This window comes from Phocoena sinus, chromosome 1 (assembly GCF_008692025.1).
Source record: "Phocoena sinus isolate mPhoSin1 chromosome 1, mPhoSin1.pri, whole genome shotgun sequence".
Classification (NCBI taxonomy): Eukaryota; Metazoa; Chordata; class Mammalia; order Artiodactyla; family Phocoenidae; genus Phocoena; species Phocoena sinus.
This window is the reverse complement of record NC_045763.1, coordinates 101,374,588-101,394,468: the sequence shown is the minus strand read 5'-3', so window position 1 is coordinate 101,394,468 and position 19,881 is coordinate 101,374,588. Positions and strand designations below refer to the sequence as shown.

The 19,881-nt window shown below is 35.9% G+C and overlaps 1 protein-coding gene across 5 annotated transcripts in view; it reads right to left on the bottom strand.

The window, feature by feature from the left end:
• MAGI3 (membrane associated guanylate kinase, WW and PDZ domain containing 3) overlaps window positions 1–19,881 on the bottom strand; it is a 273,809-nt gene that overhangs the window by 78,855 nt on the left and 175,073 nt on the right. For 4 of the 5 annotated variants that reach the window (XM_032623693.1, XM_032623702.1, XM_032623721.1 and 1 more), the window contains exons 3-4: window positions 11,195–11,314; window positions 2,734–2,943 (exon numbers count right to left, since the gene is read on the bottom strand). In XM_032623693.1, the coding sequence (XP_032479584.1) occupies window positions 2,734–2,943; window positions 11,195–11,314 (330 nt within the window). The remainder of the gene's footprint in view (window positions 1–2,733; window positions 2,944–11,194; window positions 11,315–19,881) is intronic. The other variant, XM_032623711.1, reaches the window with a different exon arrangement.

Here is a 19,881-nt window from a genome sequence, read left to right as displayed (position 1 = left end):
ACCATCTAACATACTATATGTTATTCATTTATGTTGGATAATTCTGTCTTTCCCACCAGAAGGTAAGGTTCATGAAGACAGGGAATTTTGTCTGTTTTGTTCACTGCTTTATGTCCAGCTTTTACAACAATGCCTAGCACTTAGTAGCCTAGCAGGTGCTCAATAAATATTTGCTAAATGAATAATATGAATGAAACACATGATTTATTCTCTATGCAGAAAAAGTGATAGAAATTAAAAGGCACCCAATGTATAAGTCAATCTGGAATGGGGTTACATTCTTGGGATATATATACTGGAGGAAAGTAGAAGCAACTATATGAGCAATAATACTTTTCTGAATATAGTTTCAAGAGACTGCATAAAGGAGTTTGCTTAATAGCCAATGATTTGAAAATGTTTTTTATATAACACCAACTCTTGGGAAAACTTTTAGCATTATTATATAACATGTGTCATCCTATTGCAGCATATTAGCATTCTTACGTTAATTCTCATCAAGATATAAAATAATATACATATTGGTATATACAAATAAACCTCCACCTGTCCTCTCCTACTTCCATCCCCAGCAATTTACTGATATTTCAAGGCAGGGATTCTAGTCCCCCAAAGCAATACACAAAGCAACTTTGAATAAGTTAACAAGCACGGTTAGTACTTACTCAGAAAAGACCAAGGGCTTTTAGCCATGTCTTCTATTGCTTTTTCCTTAAAATATTCTGCATATATTCTGTTACAAAGAAATATATGCTCCAGTGGAAGAGTCCTATGGTCCCTACACACAAGAAGGAGTGTACAAACTGCCTCCCACACACTCTTGGATACACTCCCTTTAAATATTAACAGTGAAGAGTCTGGAACACCTGGTTTAACAGCTGTCTTACATGACAAACATAAACTATGGAGCTTACAGATGGGTTTACCTCTAAGGGAACTGCAGTGCTCACTGAAAGGCTCTGCATTAGGAAGTTTAAAAAAAGGGCATTTTCTTTTCCTTCAAATTAAGAACATATAAATTCCCATTTGAGGACAGAGTCATGGTTTCTAATCCCAGTCTTAAGCATTTAAAAATGTTAACATAATTTTGTGGGAGAGTAAAGCTGACATCAAAATCAGAAGTCTCTAGGATATGATGACTTCCCTTAACAACTCTAAAGAATTAGATGTGAATTCACCTAAACCTTTTTAGACCCGTTTTCACCAAAATATATTGGTATAATTCATTGAGCGTATCTGCAACACAACCGTGTGAAATGTTAGGACCATAGAACAGGACTCACACTCTGGAGGGGGACACAAGCAATGAATGTATTAAAACAACAGATAATAGCAAATTTTAATAACTGATAAAGGAAAGCAACAGGATACTTTGGGAAAATGATATGGTAATGGATTCTGCAAATTTGAAGATATAATCAAATTTTTTCATTTATTAGTACAACGAAAATATTCTTTTAGCTTCTACTATGTGCTAAACATGGTTTATGGCTCAAGAAATACCACAATGAACAAAACAAGCAAAAATTCCAACCCTTATGAAGCTTATATTCTAGTGTTTTGAATGGAATTATTATCATAAATAGCACTGAAATCAGTTCTGCTGTGATTCTGTGGTTTCCTATTTATACTCTTAATTAGCAGTATAAGAATCTCCTAAGCCAGGGGTCTCAACCTCCAACCCCCGGGGCTCAGACTGGTACCAGTCCGTGGCCTGTTAGGAACTGGGCCGCACAGCAGGAGGTGAGGGGCAGGTGAGTGATCGAAGCTTCATCTGTATTTACAGCCGCTCCCCATCGCTCGCATTATCGCCTGAACTCCGCTTCCTGTCAGATCAGCAGTGGCATTAGATTCTCTTAGGAGCGCGAACCCTACTGTGAACTGCACATGAGGGGGATCTAGGTTGTAGCGCTCCTTATGAGAATCCAATGCCTGATGACCTGAGGTGGAGCTGAGGCGGTGATGCTAGCACTGGGGAGCAGCTGCAAATACAAATTATCATTAGCAGAGAGGTCTGACTGCACAGAGCCCATAATAAATCAAAGTACTTGAACCATCCCGAAACCATCCCCCCACTCCGCCCCAGTCTGTGAAAAAATTGTCTTCCATGAAACCAGTCCCTGGTACCAAAAAGATTGGGGACTGCTGTCCTAAGCAATCACTACACTATTTAGGGGTACCCAAAAGGAGAAGATTCTCCACCACTAAATTTCTGTTGGTTTTGCATTTAATGAAAAATATGACAGTCAAGTTTGGAAATTTTCTTTGAGTGATTCAGAATTTAAACTCAAAATATTGCTAACAAACCTTTCAGATAATATTTATTAGCATACTTCTAAATCTTTGTTTTGGTTGAAGGCTATATCTTAACACGTCTACATTTTGTTCAAATTCTGTAAAGTAAGGACTTAGGCCAACAAGATTCCCATATTCAAGCACCAGAAATGAATCTCAAATCTTTTAGGCAGCAGGGTAATGGCATATTGTATTATTATCAATACTAATGATAGTTTATAACTGATTTATCAAAACTGCCACTTGGAGCAACTCACTTCAGCTTACAAGACAGTCAACAGAAATACACTGTTTCATGCAAAACCTTAAAAAAAAAAACCCTGAGAATCCCATCACTTTCTCTGCATGTGCTTTGTGGAAAATTTTACTACTCCAATTCAGTGTCATATTAAAGTCAACCTTAAGGATCAGCCAGAAGTTGTTCATCTATTGACGAACCTGCATTTCCACTACCGTTAACAGCTTCCTTGTCTTCATCTTCTTCCTCTTCAGGAAGAGAACTGTCCATTCTTTCCATCTTGCTGACAGATGTAGTTCGTTTTCTTTGGGATTCTGTGTCAAACTCATTATCAAAGAGGACCTGATCAACTGGATCTGGCTGGAAAGGGCTGGGTTCTGCTGGAGGCTTGGGAGTTCCATAGAAGTTTCCTGAAGTGGACAAAATAACAGCTGCTGAAAGTGCTGAATGCTGAATTGAGAGTCAGAACAAAATGATCTAGTGTATGTCTCTGCCCTGTTATCTTATACGGAAGTTTTTGAACACCCACCGTTGGCCAAAAGGAGGCCAAAGCACTTTTTCTTGGGAGAGGAGGAGGTAGAAAGACCAGGAAGAACTTATTTCTCAAGTGCCCTAACACTATATACTATCTAACATTATCTAACACTTTAAGACTATTTGTACTAAGGCCAGGAGGTTGACTTTACGTATGTAGGTTAGTTATTCCTACAGGGCTTGCTTTGCATGAGTTCTATATTAGGGCCTAATTTCTGAATTTAAATGCATCAATGCTATTGTGTAAGACTAACCGGCATAAAAAGTGGGAGTAAAGGAGGAGAAAACTAATTCAAATAATTTTGTTCTGATATGTAACATAATGAACTATTTTGGTAAAATAAGGAAACATAAAGGCAAAGGATAAAGCTAAGAACCAACCAGTCTGTTCTGAAATGTAGGCTGCTTATGTAAAAGTTAATTTTTTAAAAGTTTTTCTGAGCATTTTAATTATGTTATTTTATCTGGCAATTTATTGAATAAACAGAGAATTTATTAGCATAACTCAATATTGGCTTATACTCAGGAAAGCAAGAAATACTTTAATATGTTGTCTTGTAAATCAGTAATTTTTTTTGTCTAGTTCTATATTTCCTTTTTATTATTTATCAATAACTATTTTTTTTCTAACCAAAATTTAAGATTCTTTTTTTTTTAATTGGAGTATAATTGCTTTACAATGGTGTGTTAGTTTCTGCTTTATAACAAAGTGAATCAGTTATACATATACATATGTTCCCATATCTCTTCCCTCTTGTGTCTCCCTCCCTCCCTCCCACTCCTCCAGGCGGTCACAAAGTACCGAGCTGATCTCCCTGTGCTATGCAGCTGCTTCCCACTAGCTATCTACCTTACATTTGGTAGTGTATATATGTCCATGCCTCTCTTTTGTTTTGTCACAGCTTACCCTTCCCCCTCCCCATATCCTCAAGTCCATTCTCTAGTAGGTCTGTGCCTTTGTAAATCAGTAATTTTTGCAGTAAAAATGAATGTCCCAGAATAGAATGAAAACAACTGAATATCTGCTCAGTTTTCCATGTAGTCCCCAATAGGCAGCCACGTACGATGGAAAATGTCCAGTGGGTCTAGCTACCTTAAAAGTTTGTGGCTCCTGCTAGTTTTGACCTTATATATCAACCACTATGCTGATGTTATAGAAAGATAAACATGGACAGGGAATAAAATGCTCATCATCTTCTTCTTTTATTTTAAAAAAAGTCTCCAAATTCCTTGGCTCCTAAGGAGGTAATTAAGATGCTCATTCATATACAGTAAATTAATGGGGTATATAATGGATTATTTTTCCAAGATGAAAAAAAAAACAACATAGGTTGTTCACCACATCAGTGAGGCAAATCTACAAGTAACATGGTTTACCTTAAGTCGTGCTTGCTTTGAGGGGGAAAGTATTAAGATAAATTCTTTGCAAATTTGACTTTGGGAGGTAACTGTCATTAAAATACTCAAGACAATGGAATCAAAATAATAAGACTTTTCAACCATATCTTGCCTCTCCCCACTCAACTACTTCCTTGCTTCCAAATCCACGTTTGAAATGGAGTTACTCCTGTCATGCAGATGGATGGAAAGTTTCATACTAAAACAGACTAAGAGGATCTCTGCAAACTTTCTGGCCCATAAGTAAAGCAACGACCAATGAAAAAGTCAGTTCACATTTCTCTGGGACAGACGGCACAGAAATGCTACAAACAGAGGTTTGGTTGGGGAATAGGATGCTCTAGGATCTCATTTTTTCCTGTATGATGTCCAATAATCATCCAAGAAATTTTGATGTACCATGAAGAAGTTAAAAGTCCACTTTTACTTTTTTTTTTCCAGTTTTTCTAAGGATGTTAGTTTTACAGGGAGTACTAGAAACACATTTTACAGTGTATACTTAGTAATTATTATATGACCCTAGGGTGAAAATTAGAGAAATTCAGGATATTGTGATTGCTATATCCATAATCACTGATAAGAACTTAGAACTTCATAATAAATTCTGGCAGTTTCCTTATTTTAAAAAAATTATTGACTTAGATTAAAAAAGAAAACTAGCATTGCTTACAAGTAAATTGGATCTATTTTTCTTGAATTGTTGGTAAATATCAAGATTTCAGACACTGGAAGGTAAAGAATTACAAGGTTTGTGAACCTTGACTATAGTTATTCACAGAAAAAGTTTTTCATCTTTTTGAAGCTGTTTTGGAGATTTTTCTTTTTCTCTTTTTTATTTTCTGAAGGGTTTTCATTTTTACAATAGAACAGTCAACCATTACATATTTTAAACCTATATAAAATCATATACAATAGTGTTAGAATAGTATTAGAAACTTATTTATTTATTTATTTACACATCCCCAGATACTAACTTTTGCCAGATTCCTTTCAGGTCTCCCCTTTTCCCCTCTTTAATGACACACATATACAGTCACATATATAATTAACGGCCTAATTTCCTGTCTCTGTTCTTCCCACTTTCTCCCTGAGTTATCCTTATGTTGGTATATGTCATTTCCCTGCATATTATGTACATCTAGGACATATGTATATGCATACATAATATATAAATACTACTGCTTTAATAAAAGCTTCATGGAGTGTTTATGACATTACGTATCTTTTTTTCTAGACAGTATACTGTCCATATCCTTTTGCAATCTTCATTTTATACAACTGTATTTCTAAGACTTATTCCTGTTGATACATGTAGATTCTAGTCACCTGTTATACAATAGTCCATTTTTATGAACAAATTAAAAGGTATTTTATTAATTCCTCTACTAAAAGAGAGTTGGTTGCATTCCCTTATTGTTTCAAACAACACTATAATGACTATTCGGGTACATGTCTGCATATGTACATTGACAAGGGTTTTTCTATAGTAGGCATCCAGAAAGGGAACTGCTAGGTCAGAGTCAGGTGCATCTTTGAATTTACTAGCTATTGCCAAGATGCTCTCCAAAGGGACTGTATCATTATATACTCTCTTCAGCTGTGTATGGGGGTTTCCATTTCCCACAATTATCAGTCTTTAAAATTTCTGTCAATCTTATGGTTGTGAAAGGGTGGATGACTGTTCATGTTCGTAACAGAAGCAAATGTAGAGGAATATCTTTGTGATCTAAGGGCAGAGAACGACTTCTTAAACGAAACTTCAAAGTATAAATCATAAGGAAAACAGTGATAAATTTGATAGACAAAAGTTAAGGATTTCTGTTTAATGAAGAAACACAGAACAAGGTTATTAGGTGACAGAATGGGAGAAAATATCTATATGCAATAAGGGATTAATATCTAAATAACTAAGGAATGTCTATAAACTGGAATGTGATTGAGATCCCACTTTTTAAAAAATGGACAAAGCAAATGAATAGACAATTTGCATCAGTCCAAGAAAACTAACAAGCATATGAAAAGATGCTTAAACTCTCTGACTACCAGAGAAACTAAAATTAAAATGAGATACCACTTCTACAACCATCAGATTGACAACATTATAAAGCTGGATGATGCCAAGTGTTGAGGAGTATGTGGAGTCATTACTACATCTGCTACAGAACCAAATCCCTATGGCACTGCTGACGGGAATAGAGACTGCAGAGCTACCCAGAGCTACTTTATCACATTAACTATAGGTGTACCTTATAACCCAACAATTGGATACATATTCCACAGACATTCTCACACAGGTCTGTAAGAAGACGTGTGTGAGGATGTTGCAGATTTATCTGTGGTGATGAGGAGTTGCAGGCAATCTGGAAGTCTGTCACTAGGAGAATCGTTAAGTAGTGGATTCACGACATGGAGTACTGTGCAGCAGTTAAAAAACAATGAATTACATGCAAATACAGTACAGCACCATGGATGAATCTAAGAAACACAGTAGTAATACGTGAAAACAGTTAATAACTAATGAGATACATTTAGAACATGGCCCAGATGTAAATAATAAATACATGTACACAAGACACAATATACGTTTTGTAAGAACACATGCAAACAAAAACATATACATTAAACACATCAGAATGGTTGCCTGTAGGAGGGAGGTGAAGGAGAGCAGGCTATTTGCATAAAAATAAAAAATAAGCGGCTGTCATTTCCTCTGAAAAGTCTCCACTGGCCATCTTATCTAAATAAGATATTCCTATTATTTCCTTTATATCCCTTGTTTTTGTTTCCTTTCCTTCATAACATCTCGATTGGGTTATTTTGTTTGTTTTTTGACTGCCTTCCCACTAAGATACAGGATTTATGAAGGCAGTATCATTTCAATATTGCTCAGCACAGCATCTCTAGCCCCGCTGATAGTGCTTGGCACATAGTATGAAAGAAGGATCAAATAAATTAATAAATGAATGAATGAGTCATGGGAGCTAGGCCCAGAAAGGGTGGCTGGGTCAAACTTAGCAGGCAAAAGGAAATCATTAAAGATTCTGAAGGAGAGATATATGACCAGAACTGCACTTGAGGAGGACTAGCATAGTAGCAACGAGCAGGGGGGGACTGGTGAGAGGGAAGACACTGGAACAAATGAGATCAACTGCGACAGCCAGCATGAGCTAGTCCAGTGAGCCTACAATGAGGTGATGATAGTAAAAAGAAAGGCAGTAGAAAACTACAGGCCAATATCACTGATAAACATAGATGCAAAAATCCTCAACAAAATACTAGCAAACAGAATCCAACAGCACATTAAAAGGATCATACACCATGATCAAGTGGGGTTTATTCCAGGAATGCAAGGATTCTTCAATATACGCAAATAAATCAACGTGATACACCATGTTAACAAATTGAAGAAGAAAAACCATATGATCATCTCAATAGATGCAGAAAAAGCTTCTGACAAAATTCAACACTCATTAATGATATAAACCTGCAGAAAGTAGGCATAGAGGGAACTTTCCTCAACATAATAAAGGCCATATATGACAAACCCACAGCCTACATCATCCTCTATGGTGAAAAACTGAAAGCATTTCCACTAAGATCAGGAACAAGACAAGGTTGCCCACTCTCACAACTCTTATTCAACATGGTTTTGACAGTTTTAGCCACAGCAATCAGAGAATAAAAAGAAATAAAAGGAATCCAAATCGGAAAAGAAGAAGTAAAGATGTCACTGTTTGCAGATGAAATGATACTATACATAGAGAATCCTAAAGATGCTACCAGGAAACTACTAGAGCTAATCAATGAATTTGGTAAAGTAGCAGGATATAAAATTAAGGCGCAGAAATCTCTTGCATTCCTATACACTAATGATGAAAAATCTGAAAGTGAAATTAAGAAAACACTCCCATTTACCATTGCAACAAAAAGAATAAAATATCTAGGAATAAACGTACCTAAGGAGACAAAAAAAACCTGTATGCAGAAAATTATAAGATGAAAGAAATTAAAGATGATACAAAGAGATGGAGAGATATACCATGTTCTTGGATTGGAAGAATCAACATTGTGAAAATGACTCTACTACCCAAAGCAATCTACAGATTCAATGCAATCCCTATCAAACTACCACTGGCATTTTTCACAGAACTAGAACAAAAAATTTCACAATTTGTATGGAAACACAAAAGACCCCAAATTGCCAAAGCAATCGTGAGAACGAAAAATGGAGCTGGAGGAATCAGGCTCCCTGACTTCAGACTATACAACAAAGCTACAGTAATCAAGACAGTATGGTACTGGCACAAAAACAGAAATATAGATCAATGGAACAGGATAGAAAGCTCAGAGATAAACCCACACACATATGGTCACCTTATCTTTGATAAAGAAGACAAGAATATACAGTGGAGAAAGGACAGCCTCTTCAATAAGTGGTGCTGGGAAAACTGGACAGGTATATGTAAAAGAATGAAATTAGAATACTTCCTAACGCCATACACAAAAATAAACTCAAAATGGATTAAAGACCTAAATGTAAGGCCAGAAACTATCAAACTCTTAGAGGAAAACACAGGTAGAACACTATATGACATAAATGACAGCAAGATCCTTTTTGACCCACCTCCTAGAGAAATGGGAATAAGAACAAAAATAAACAAATGGGACCTAATGAAACTTCAAAGCTTTTGCACAGCAAAGGAAACCATAAACAAGACAAAAAGACAACCCTCAGAATGGGAGAAAATATTTGCAAATGAAGCAACTGACAAAGGATTAATCTCCAAGATTTACAAGCAGTTCATGCAGCTCAATAACAAAAAAACAAACAACCCAATCCAAAAATGGGCAGAACACCTAAATAGACATTACTCCAAAGAAGATATACAGACTGCCAACAAACACATGAAAGAATGCTCAACATCATTAATCATTAGAGAAATGCAAATCAAAACTACAATGAGATATCATCTCACACCAGTCAGAATGGCCATCATCAAAAAATCTAGAAACAATAAATGCTGGAGAGGGTGTGGAGAAAAGGGAACACTCTTGCACTGTTGGTGGGAATGTAAATTGATACAGCCACTACGGAGAACAGTATGAAGGTTCCTTAAACAACTACAAATAGAATTACCATATGACCCAGCAATCCCACTACTGGGCATATACCCTGAGAAAACTATAATTCAGAAAGAATCATGTGCCAGGACATGGAAGCAACCTAAGTGTCCAGCATCGGATGAATGGGTAAAGAAGATGTGGCACATATATATAATGGCATATTACTCAGCCATAAAAAGAAATGAAATTGAGATATTTGTAGTGAGGTGGATGGACCTAGAGTCTGTCATACAGAGTGAAGTAAGTCAGAAAGAGAAAAACATATACTGTATGCTAACACATATATATGGAATCTAAGAAAAAAAAAAAAAAGATCATGAAGAACCTAGGGGTAAGATGGAAATAAAGACACAGACCTACTAGAGAATGGACTTGAGGATATGGGGAGGGGGAAGGGTAAGCTGTGACAAAGTGAGAGAGAGGCATGGACATATATACACTACCAAACATAAAATAGATAGCTAGTGGGAAGCAGCCACACAGCACAGGGAGATCAGCTCGGTGGTTTGTGACCACTTAGAGGCGTGGGATAGGGAGGGTGGGAGGGAGGGAGACGCAAGAGGGAAGAGATATGGGAACATATGTATATGTATTACTGATTCACTTTGTTATAAAGCAGAAACTAACACACCATTGTAAAGCAATTATACTCCAATAAAGATGTTAAAAAAAGAAGTACACCTGAAACTAACACAACATTGTAAATCAAAAAAAAAAAAGAAGGCAGTGCAAAAGCTGCTACAAAGGAAGAAATGACTAGATTTGGTAACACACTAGATGAAAACTGTGAGAAAAAGAAAGAAGTAAATGAAGACTCCTCTGTTTTGAGCTCTTGGTACAGCTAAAGAGAGAAATTATTCTTTTGGATAGAGCACAAAGGCATATTTGGATATGCTGAATTCATGGTTAGATACTTATTGAACACCATCTCTAGGCATTGAAGATAATATTGAGTAAGAAAGACATGATATCTGCTTTCACAGAGCTTTTGAAAAAGGCAATTATAATAGCTGATAAAGCAATGATGGAAAAGTACCGGATGCTCTGGGAGTACATAAGCTTGCCAGGGAAGAGTTAGATAAAAAATAAAAAGATCTAACAAAGAATCATTTAAAAGTTGAAATTGATCTTAAATCAGTACTTCCTAGAATCAAGTGAGTAAAGAGTTATGAAAAGAAAACCAATTTTTCTGTCTTTGTTATTTTCCTCCTCAAATCTATATTCTCTTTTCTCCAAGAGAGGCAAGGTATAAATAGATTTTAAAAATTGTACAGTATTTTTATTTCCAACCACAAATAGAACTCACAAATACTTGTTGAGTTCATATGATGAATGTGAATTACCACTGAAATATGCATACTGGCCAGCTTGAATGATTTTAGTATATTGTTCACAATCAACTTTATAATATAGAATGTGTTTGCTTATTGTTTAATCCCATTTTAATTAGTAAATTACAAATAGCCTAATCAAAAGAAAAATCTCCCAAAGACTGATAGAAAAAACTTTTAAAAAATGGTATTTTACTGACCAAATTCCCTCTGAAATAATTCCAATCAATCAGATAGTTTTCTGGGTTGCTGTTGTCAATATTTGAGGACATACCATCATACGTTCCACTTTCTAATAATGCTCCACTCTCTTCCAGTGCTTTGAACTGTTCAACAGAAATGAAATTATAGTCCACCCCTGGTACTTCCCCATCCCTGGGGGCCCTTGTAGTGCCTAAGGAAAAAAAAAAAAAACAAGAAAAAAATAGGTTGTAAAGTGCTTTTAAACTTATAAAACATTGAGAATAATAGAAAATTCACTTTATAGAGAACACATGGGAAACAGACTATTGAATATATTGTATCTTCTAGAGTGATGATCAGAGAATTTTAGGCAAATTAACATTCCTAGGTGAAAGTAGGACAATAAATAATGTAGGATGAGTAAATATACTTTAATAAAAGCTACAGATGGCTATGAAATTCAAAATTACAAAGATTAAAATGTTAGTGTCCAAGAAAACTTAACTTTCCAAGACACAACAGTTAATTCTTCTTTTAAACCTCAATTATTATTACTTAACATTTGAAGGAGAGATAAGTCCACCAAGGATAGGCTTCATTTTCATGTAGCTACCTTACATATTTTTACTTCCTTAGCATAAATGTAAACTAACATTCTACTTACTAAAGGACAATAAAAAAAGAAAAACAACTTTTAAAAACTCTTTACTGAGCTCCATTTAAAAAACTTGAACAAGTATTAATTATGAAATTATTTTAGACTAGTGAATAAAGGGCTTAGGGCTTAAGATAGGAATTCACATATTGCTTCTTAGCCATTATTCTCTTCAAGTAATTTCAAAACATTAAGCAGTAAATTGCTTAATGAAATTCACTACAGCAACAGAGCACTAAATTTCTATCTATTAAGGAATTAATGCCAAAGTAAAATGTTTTTCAGGTCCAAGATATAAATTCAGGTTATGGCAGCATTGCTATATTTTACTGAATTTCACTGAACAAGAATCAATATTTTTTTCAACTGATATTGGAAATATTTCAAATACTAGAGAATACAAAAAAGAGATCCAGGTACTTAGCCTGGAAATAGGGTTGGGATATTGTCCTGCCAAGGATGCCTTCCCAAGCCTATTCCTCTATTTATGCTCCCTATTTGCTAATAGCACTCCAAGCCAGAAATCTGTCAGTCACCTTGGGTTATTCCCTCTGCTCTACATCCAGTCACCAAATTTGGTTGATTCCATCTCCTAAATACCTGTAGGATTTATATACTTGTCTTCATTCTCACACTCACTTAATTCATATCATTATCTATGGCCTGTATTGTGGCCTCCCAGGGTCAACCCTTTCTTCTCCCTGGCTACACCCCTTACCCAAACTGCAGCCAGTGACTTTTCTGAAACAATCTTGAGCGAAAAACCTCCAAACCCATCAATGGTTCCCATGATCCTGGCATAAAATCCAGACGCTACCTCTTCAGCTTCTTTCTTGCCTCACGCCTTTCACATTCTAGGCTTTAGTCATAATAGATTTTTTTTTCCCCCAGTTCTTTTAATCTTCCTTGCACTCGCTTAACTCCAAGGCCTTTGTCCAAGCCATTCTTTTCCTTGGAAGACTTCGTATTCCCTTTCTCTCTTACCTCAGCTAACTCCTACTCATCCTTCAGGTCCTGGCCTAGAAAGCTTCTTTAGAGAACCTTCCTTGATTCCCATCTAGGGTATGGCAATATGCAGGGACCACGTCTACTTGGTTCAGAGCAATAGCCCCAAGTCTTGGCACCATGTAAGAACCACAGTAGGTACTCAATATAGAGAGCTGTCAAATAAATTAAGTGAAATTTTACAAACGTAATTAGCACAGGGCCTGGCAATATGTTAACATTATTATAAATTCACGGGAAACTATTAATTGCTTTTACTTTTTTTTTTTTTTTTTTTTTTTTTATGCGTTACGCGGGCCTCTCACCGTTGTGGCCTCTCCCGTTGCGGAGGACAGGCTCCGGACGCGCAGGCTCAGCGGCCATGGCTCACGGGCCCAGCCGCTCCGCGGCATGTGGGATCTTCCCAGACCGGGGCACGAACCCGTGTCCCCTGCATCGGCAGGCGGACTCTCAACCACTGCGCCACCAGGGAAGCCCTGCTTTTACTTTTTAGTGGCATTACATTCTATTACATTTTGTAACATGTGAAAAAAACCCACAATGATGATGATAAAATATTAATGGTGATGATCTCAGAAAATAATGATTAAGCCAACATTCTAAGCAATAAAGACTGTAATCAATGAATTTTTCCCTTATTTTTACCCAGCTTTTTATAAAATTGAGCATTTCTTTGTCTTACATCACACAGGATATGAAATTAATTAGGAAAACATAACTTCCCTTTTTCTTAACATTTTTTCATTATCAAATTTTTGTTTCTCATATACTGACTAAAATTACATTGTTAGATTCCCCAAATCAACAGCTTTTAGTTCCATATTAAGTAAAAGTTAACATTAGAAAATAAATTCAGCAATTAAATTTATGATTAGCAGCTGTGATAGATGGAAAAACATGGCCACATATTTTGCACCTCCTCCCATCAAGAGATGGGGCCTGTTGCCTCACCTCTTGTATCTGGACTGGACTATAGCTTGCTCTGAATAATTTAACGTGATGCTGTGCAAGTTCAGGAGTCTAGATTTCCATCTTTGCCTCCTTGGAATAGTCCCACCACCATGTACACATGTCCAGCCGAGAGTCCCAACCAACAAACAGCACCAAGGCCCCAGGCACGTCAGTAAGGCCAGTTTAGCCCTTCCAACCCCAGCTGAGCCTCCAGTGACTACAGCAACATGAGTGGGCCCAGCTGAGCTCAGCCAACCCATGAAATCATGAGAAATAATACATGATGGTTGTTTTAAGCCATTAAGTTCTAGGGTAGTCTGTTATGCAGCAGAGGCTAATTTAAATATTATCTAAATAAACTCTACTATAAAACATAATGACTACATAAAACCCAATTTAAGAGCAAACCATATTATAGATAATACTATTTAAAAAAGCACTGACCCGAGGGGCAGGAGCAACTCTGCGTTTTAGTCTGGGATGATTATTAATGGTACAATTTCAAGCAAGCACTTAATCCCTCTGGGCTTTGTTCTCTTTCTGCAATGTGGCATTGAGCAAGATGGTGTTCATGATTCTTTCCATTAACAGACATAAAATGTTATGTGTGATTCCAACATATATATTTCCAAGATTCACAAAGTAGCTTTAATGTTCATTCTTTTTACAAACGTATTATAAATTTTCACTTCTTCCCCCTCAAAACATGTACTCTCGTACACATAAAAAATTCTCTACCTTCCCCTACCCTACCACATTGCCATCAGCATTCCAGAAAATTTACCTTTCTATTCTCCTGATACTCTATATGTTTAATGTAAAGCTTTGTACATCCCCTCCAGTCAACACTATATTTCTCCTTTTTACATAAAAATTCCTCCAAGTTCTGCTTACTCAGTCTCCAATTCCTCTCCTCTCATTCTCTCGTGGGCCCATTCCAATCAGATCACTGCCCCAACCACTCCCACTGAGACAATTTGTTATGTGCATCAGCAGTCTCCACTTTGCTTAACCCAATGGTCAAGTCTCAGTCCTCATGTTACTTGGCCAATCAACAACCTTTGATATAACTGATCCCTCCCTCCTTTTTGCTTTATTCTGAAATATACAGAAAAGCACATAAAACATATATATGTATAAAGTTTAACAAGTAATAATAAAGCAAACTCATCCAGGTGAAGAAACAGAACATTACCAGGGTGCCAAAAGCCCCCTTGTGTGCCTCTAATCATAAATCTCTCCCTCCCTCCACCCCCAAAGTCACCACCATCTTGACATTTGTGATGATTTCCTTTCCTTTTAAAAATGTTTTTACCAACTAAGTAATGCATTTCTGAGCAACACAGCTTAGTGTTGCCTGTTTTGTAACTTCATATGAAGGAAATCATATGCATCCTTTTGTGTCCACATCAATATTTGTCATCAGGTTTTTAAACTTCTGCCAACATGCTAAGTATGTAAAGGCATCTCACTCTGTATTTAATGTGCAGCTGCCTTATGAGATTAAACATTCTTTTTCATATATTTACTAGCCACAGAGATTTCTTCTGTTGTGAAGTGGCTGTTCAAGTCTTTTGCCATTTCTCTACTGGGTTGCCTGCCTTTTTAAAATTGTAGTTCTTTACATTCTGGATACTACATTACTTCATCAAATCTAAGTAATCAACAGCTTCTAAAATGCACCATTATTTTATCCCTAAAAAGTAAAAAAAAAACTGGCAATTATAATTGAAAGATTTCATGTATTGTAAGATGTATTCCAATTGTAGAGAGGTTAAAATGTGAAATAATTGTGTCAGTATTGAAGCACTGCACCTTTTCCCAGGTATATGTGTTGCAGATGAGGTATTTCTGCTAAAATGTGAAATATGCTTTCTTCAGAGAGTGCTTTCTGCAAAATCATGCACCAAAAATAAGAGAAGATTATGGAGAAAACAGGATAGGGTTGATCTCTGAAAACTTATTGCAACTTTGTAAACAGAGCACTTGGTAAAATCAGTAATAATCCCAATGAAAAATATTAGTACAGTTTAAAAGATATGTTATATTCCTAATAAAAAAATACTAGAGTAAATAAAATACTTTGTCTTTAAAAACAATAAGAAAAAAAAGAAATGAAAGGAAAAGGTAGCTTGACAGAAAGGGGTACATGGAGGGTTGAGGCTACTGAATAACGAAGATAAGGCAAAAGGTGCAATCAACAATTTTAAGATAAAGCACAAGTTCAAATTGAGAAAAGAGGCGAAATTGAGGTGAATAGGCATCGTACATAGTAGATACAACATTCAGCTATGTTTGTATATTCTGTGTTTACTTGATGATACAAAACATTCGCTGGGGCAAATGAAATAAGAACCAATATTACCTTGGTTCAGTCGACATCATTCTCCTACCTACTTACCAATCACATATGAACTTACCTGCATTATTGAAACAAATGTTGCAGAACAGACAGTATCTTCTCCCACTCTGTGATTTCTTTTCATTTTTTTTTTTATAAATGGCCCTTTGATGACAGAAGTTTTTCATTTTAATGTAGTCAAATTTATCAGTCCTTTCCTTTATAGCTAATGGCTTTTGTGTCTTGTTGAAGAAATCCTTTCCAAGGCCATGGAGATATTCCATATTCTTTTTGAAAAGCATTACAGCCTTGCCTTTCATATGCCTTTCATATCTATACTTTAATGTACTAAAACATTTTTTTTTGGACTTGATGGGAGGTAGTAGTCCAATTTCCTTTTCTTTCCAAATGTTGTTCAACAAGATTTATTGAAAAGTCAATTATTTTCCTCCCTGATCAGCCATGGCACTTCTGTCACGGGAATCTTATATAGAAACACCCATATAAGACTGGGTGTCTATCACTGGGCTTTCTATTACATCCCGTTTATCCACTGACCATTCCTGCACCATTATCAGTGTTGTAATTATTATACTGCCACGATAAATCTTGAGATATAGCAGAGCAATTCCACTTACCTTGTTTTTTCTATTCATAGCCTTTCTATATAACTTCTGGAATCAGGCCAAAAATGCTGGGATTTTTACGGAATCTATTAATCAATTTGAGGAGACCTGATATCTTCACCATATCGAGTCTTTAATCCATGAACAAGAATGCCAATATGTTTAGATCTTCAATATATTTAGATCTCAATATATTTAGATCTTCCTTAATGTCCCTTAATTTGACCTTATAGAGATCTTTACACTTTATACTTATTTAGATTAATTTCTAGGTATTTCAAATATTTTTATGCTATACATGATATCTTTTTGTAAATTTTCATTTTCTAATTGTTGATAATATAAAAGAATATAATTGGGGGAGTTTATTTGGCCACTTTATCATGATATAATTTACCTATAATAAAAGTCACTAATTCTAACAGTACAGTTCTATGAATTTTGGGAACCACTGCCCCCAAAAGTCTCCTTGTGCCCTTTTGCAGTCTCCCACCCTGTGGCAGCCACTGATCTGTCGTCACGATAGTTTTGCCTTTAACAGAATCTCATATAAATGAAATCATACATTAATTTGATTTCAGTAGTGGTTTGTGTCTGGCTTCTTTCATTCTGTATGACACTTTTGAGATTCATCCAGTTTGTTGTTAAATATCCTTTTATCACTGAGGTGTATTCCACTGTATAGATATACCAAAATTTGATTATGCATTCACCATTGGTGGACATTTGGGTTGTTTCCAGATTTAAGACAGTACTATAAATAAAGCTGTAAATTTACAAGTCTTTGGGTAGATTTATATTTAAATTTATGTTAGGTTAATACCTAGAAGTAGAATTGCTGGGTCATATGATAAGTGTATGTTTAACTTTATAAGAAAAAGTCCCAAAGTAGATGCACTACTTTGCATTCCCACCAACAATATATGAGAGCTATAGTTGATTTACATTATAGTTTCCATGTAGGAATTCCTTTCTGGAGCTTCTCGGCAAATCTGCTTTTTCTAAATCCCAAGAAAAATCAGTTGATGGGGAAAATGAGGGAACAAAAGGTATTACAGTTCTGCTGTGAGAATTAAAGCGTAATAATTTGAGATAGAGATGTTACTGGTTTCGACTGAAAGTAAGAGCAAGAAACACTGAAAAGTAGAATCAAATGTTAAAGCCGATATTTTCAGGGACTAGGGCAGAAGCCTGGAGGAGAGCAGCAGTCACAATCTACTCAGTCAGTCATACCTGCAGCTGTTCCCATGCAGCAAGTGTGTAGTCAGGGCTCTGCTGCTAATGGTGGGTTGTTCTTGCAAATATAATGTTAATAAGTTTATATATATTTATATAAATCCTGTGAGTGATGTTCCAAAAATATTACAAGTTTTGAAGGCTAGATAAGACCTTAAATTGTCAGTTTCATTATATGATTCTGTGTAATGTTTTTGACATTGGTTGGGAGATCTGAATGTCACCTGAACACTATCCAACAAAGTTCTCCTGAATTTTTCACCATTTGATATTAGCTGTGAGTTTCAGTGCTTTGTAAATACTCGAAGAGAAGAAATGCAAGAAGTGAATGTTGTTGCAGAACACTTCAACCTGAAATCAGAAACTGGTTTAAAATCTGAAGTAAAAGCAATATAGATTTCAATGGCAAAAACAAAATCAGGGCAAGAAAAAATATTTTCATCATTAAAAAAGGAAACAATCCTAGAGAAATAGAAATAAAAACAAAAATAAACAAATGGACCTAATGAAACTTCAAAGCTTTTGCACAGCAAAGGAAACCATAAACAAGACAAAAAGACAACCCTCAGAATGGGAGAAAATATTTGCAAATGAAGCAACTGACAAAGGATTAATCTCCAAAATATACAAGCAGCTCATGCAGCTCAATATCAAAAAAAACAAACAACCCGATCCAAAAATGGGCAGAAGACCTAAATAAACATTTCTCCAAAGAAGATATACAAATTGCCAACAAACACATGAAAGGATGCTCAACATCATTAATCATTAGAGAAATGCAAATCAAAACTACAATGAGGTATCACCTCACATGGGTCAGAATGACCAGCATCAAAAAGTCTACAAACAGTAAATTATGGAGAGGGTGTGGAGAAAAGAGAACCCTCTCACACTGTTGGTGGGAATGTAAATTGATACAGCCACTATGGAGAACAGTATGGAGGTTCCTTAAAAAACTACAAATAGAACTACCATACGACCCAGCAATCCCACTACTGGGCATATACCTTGAGAAAACCATAATTCAAAAGGAGTCGTGTACCACAATGTTCATTGCAGCTCTATTTACAATAGCCAGGACATGGAAGCAACCTAAGTGTCCATCATTGGATGAATGGATAAAGAAGATATGGCACATATATACAATGGAATATTACTCGGCCATAAAAGGAAACAAAATTGAGTTATTTGTAGTGAGGTGGATGGACCTAGAGACTGTCATACAGAGTGAAGTAAGTCAGAAAGAGAAAAACAAATACCGTATGCTAACACATATATATGGAATCTAAAAAAAAAAAATGGTTCTGAGGAACCTAGGGGCAGGACAGGAATAAAGACGCAGATGTAGAGAACGGACATGAGGGCATGGGGAGGAAGAAGGGTAAGCTGGGACAAAGTGAGAGAGAGGCATGGACATATATACACTACCATATGTAAAATAGATAGCTAGTGGGAAGCAGCCGCATAGCATAGGGAGATCAGCTCGGTGCTTTGTGTCCACCTAGAGGGGTGGGATAGGGAGGGTGGGAAGGAGAAGCAAGAGGGAGGAGATAATGGGGATATATGTATATGTATAGCTGATTCACTTTGTTACACAGCAGAAACTAACACAATATTGTAAAGCAGTTATACTCCAATAAAGATGATAAAAAAAAAAAAGAACAGTGGGTCGTGAACAAAAAAAAAGGAAACAAGCTTATATGAATGACCAATGGCTAACACCCAATTTGAAGATGCTTTTGGATATACTCAACAATTCTATGAATGTCAATGCAAAATGAAATATATTTTTTTCTATGTCTGAATATTTGTTACCAAACAAAAATTAAGACCATCAGATAATGCAATTGATACTTTGTGTGCTTTAAATTTTCATTTCTTTCAGGAGTGAAAAATTCAAATATTAAGTATGTATGGTATTACTTTTCAAATTTTTCGATGATTTTTATTTGGCATTTACTTTG